We start from the raw sequence: 2,243 nt of genomic DNA on the forward strand, positions 1-2,243 counted from the left end.
CCAACACCCCTAGTTATCATGATGTGTACTTTGTTTCTTTATATGAACTATGCCTTGTGCCGTAACATAGCCTAATCACTTCAGTTAAGTTCAACATTTAAGTTGTAGTAATATTTCTACATGATAACAAGTCCACAGTACGATATTTATCACAATATTTAAAATCAATAGATAGAATAAATTATGTTCCAAATGTTCACTTATTATGACGTGCTCATAATAGGAATGCTAGGGTTAATGTGATTAATGACATGCACTCAAATTTTTTGAGGCTTTGTGCCACTTTAGCTTATGTCTCTTATTGGTACAGAGCTGGCAGCACTGTTTGATACAGCTAATTTAGCTGTTAAAGCCGTACTTGGTAAGTCCCAAAATAACAATTTTTAGCAACCTCTGCTGGTCACTACCGTCATTGCAGGTCTTTAGCGGATTCTTGCATTACCCAGAATTCCATTTGTTTTCACCGGAAGGTGGAAGCGTTTCAAAAAGCGTTATTTTTGTTGTTTTATACTATCTGCGGATCGTTTCTCTTAGCCAGTGGAGCTTTAGTTACCGTGAGCTGTGTTTTATTTTGCTGTAGTTTTTCCATCTTCAAATCCTATAATGCCATAAAAACAGCGTGAAATTCCCTTTTGTTACTAGCACGGCAGGAAACCCTGCCCAACGATGATGTCACTGGTGCTTACCAGTGACATCATCAGTTTCTGAACTGTCCACAGCCCTCTTCTGAGACACAGACCAAGTAGAAAGAAATGCTACCATATTATCATGAGCATTAGTGAGGACCAATTATATGAAGATATGTAGGTAGAAAATGGGTGAAGTCGTCCTTTAATTTAATGCAAAGAATGCGCACGCACGCACGCACGCACGCACGCACGCACGCACGCACGCACGCACGCACGCACGCACGCACGCACGCACGCACACACACACACACACACACACACACACACACACACACACACACACACACACACACAGTACCATTCACTACAGCATAATTTACATTTCAAGAACACTTAAACTGTGAAATCAGAGGACCCACCACATTTTAGGTGAGGGTCACGTACTTGGTGCCACATGACATATATCTGAGGCGGCATGAACCTGTGTGCCAGCAGGATGTCCCTGTAAAAGCAGGGGTGATATGGATCGACAAGTTTCGAGGGAAAGTGCAACCCGAAAGTGTTAATTCCCATATGGTTAGCAGGTTTGAGCCCTGCTTCGGCCAAACACATCCCCATGTACACATCATCGATGGGATGAAGAGTAATGCTCTTGGACATGTTGTATATGACCGAGGCCGTGTATCCTGATAGGAGGAACCCCCCACCACCACAGTACGGAGGGTACGAGTTTGACTCCTGCACCTGAACAGGCACAAAGTATTTGCTCGATGGCGTCCGGAAAGGGACTGCACCCCTGATCAGGTATCCAACCAAAAGGTGTCTGCTGTTGCCCTCCTTGTCATCCATGGTGCCCAGGAGGTACTCCACCATGTTGTCTGTGTTGGCGAAGATGTCGTCATCCCCGTTGAAGAGGAATTGGACATGTGGACAGTTCCTGTCCATCCACTCCAGGAAGAGGACCTGCTTCAGAGTGAGGTTGAAGAGGGAGTCGTTGAAGTCCCACTGCACGATGTCTCCGTGCTCGTGTTGTTCCAGTTCTAGCATCTGATTCAGCCTCTGACGATCAAACCCACTGCCCGTTGTTCCAACAAGGAACACCCTACGGATCTGCTTGGCCCTCTCTGACCTCTCCTGTCCCCAGGTCTTACGCAGAACCTCTCGTCGCTCGTAGTTCTCTGGAGAGCTCTTAATGACAAGCAGGAGGAAGACGTCCCTGGATCGTTCCGGCCCCCCACATTTGTCAGGGACATCCAGCAGCAGTGGGAAATGACGGCAGTGACGGTAGTTTAGGAAGTCTTGGATGTGAGCGGGAAGAGAGGAGAAGCCCGATAGGTCACTGGCCATGGACGTGTTCCTCTGGCAGGTTGACCAGGAAGGTTGAGAGGACGTTCTGTTGTTGGCTGCCGTTGTGTTCTCGCCTGCCGCTTTGTTCTCGCCTGCAGATATGTTCTCTGATGCCGCCTTCCTCGGACCGGCTGTCATTTCTCCAGTTTCCACATCGTTAGGAGGATGGTGGACGCCGTCCTCTTTCTTGAGAATGAGGACCAAGCACAACGCCCCGAGCAGCACCAAGGCCATGCGCTCCACCCTGCAACACAGCTTCCATCTCAT

General features: G+C 47.7%; 1 protein-coding gene across 1 annotated transcript; it reads right to left on the bottom strand.

Annotated features, from left to right (window-relative positions):
• Positions 1 to 1,022: 1,022 nt before the first annotated feature.
• LOC308086953 (N-acetyllactosaminide beta-1,3-N-acetylglucosaminyltransferase 3-like) lies at positions 1,023 to 2,243 on the bottom strand (the record flags this gene model as incomplete). Its single annotated transcript, XM_080430595.1, has 1 exon — positions 1,023 to 2,243. The coding sequence occupies one exon, from the start codon at positions 2,241 to 2,243 to the stop codon at positions 1,023 to 1,025; it is 1,221 nt and encodes a 406-aa protein (XP_080286721.1).

This window comes from Gymnoscopelus braueri, assembly GCF_963280865.1.
Source record: "Gymnoscopelus braueri genome assembly, chromosome: 6".
In the NCBI taxonomy this organism is placed as follows: Eukaryota; Metazoa; Chordata; class Actinopteri; order Myctophiformes; family Myctophidae; genus Gymnoscopelus; species Gymnoscopelus braueri.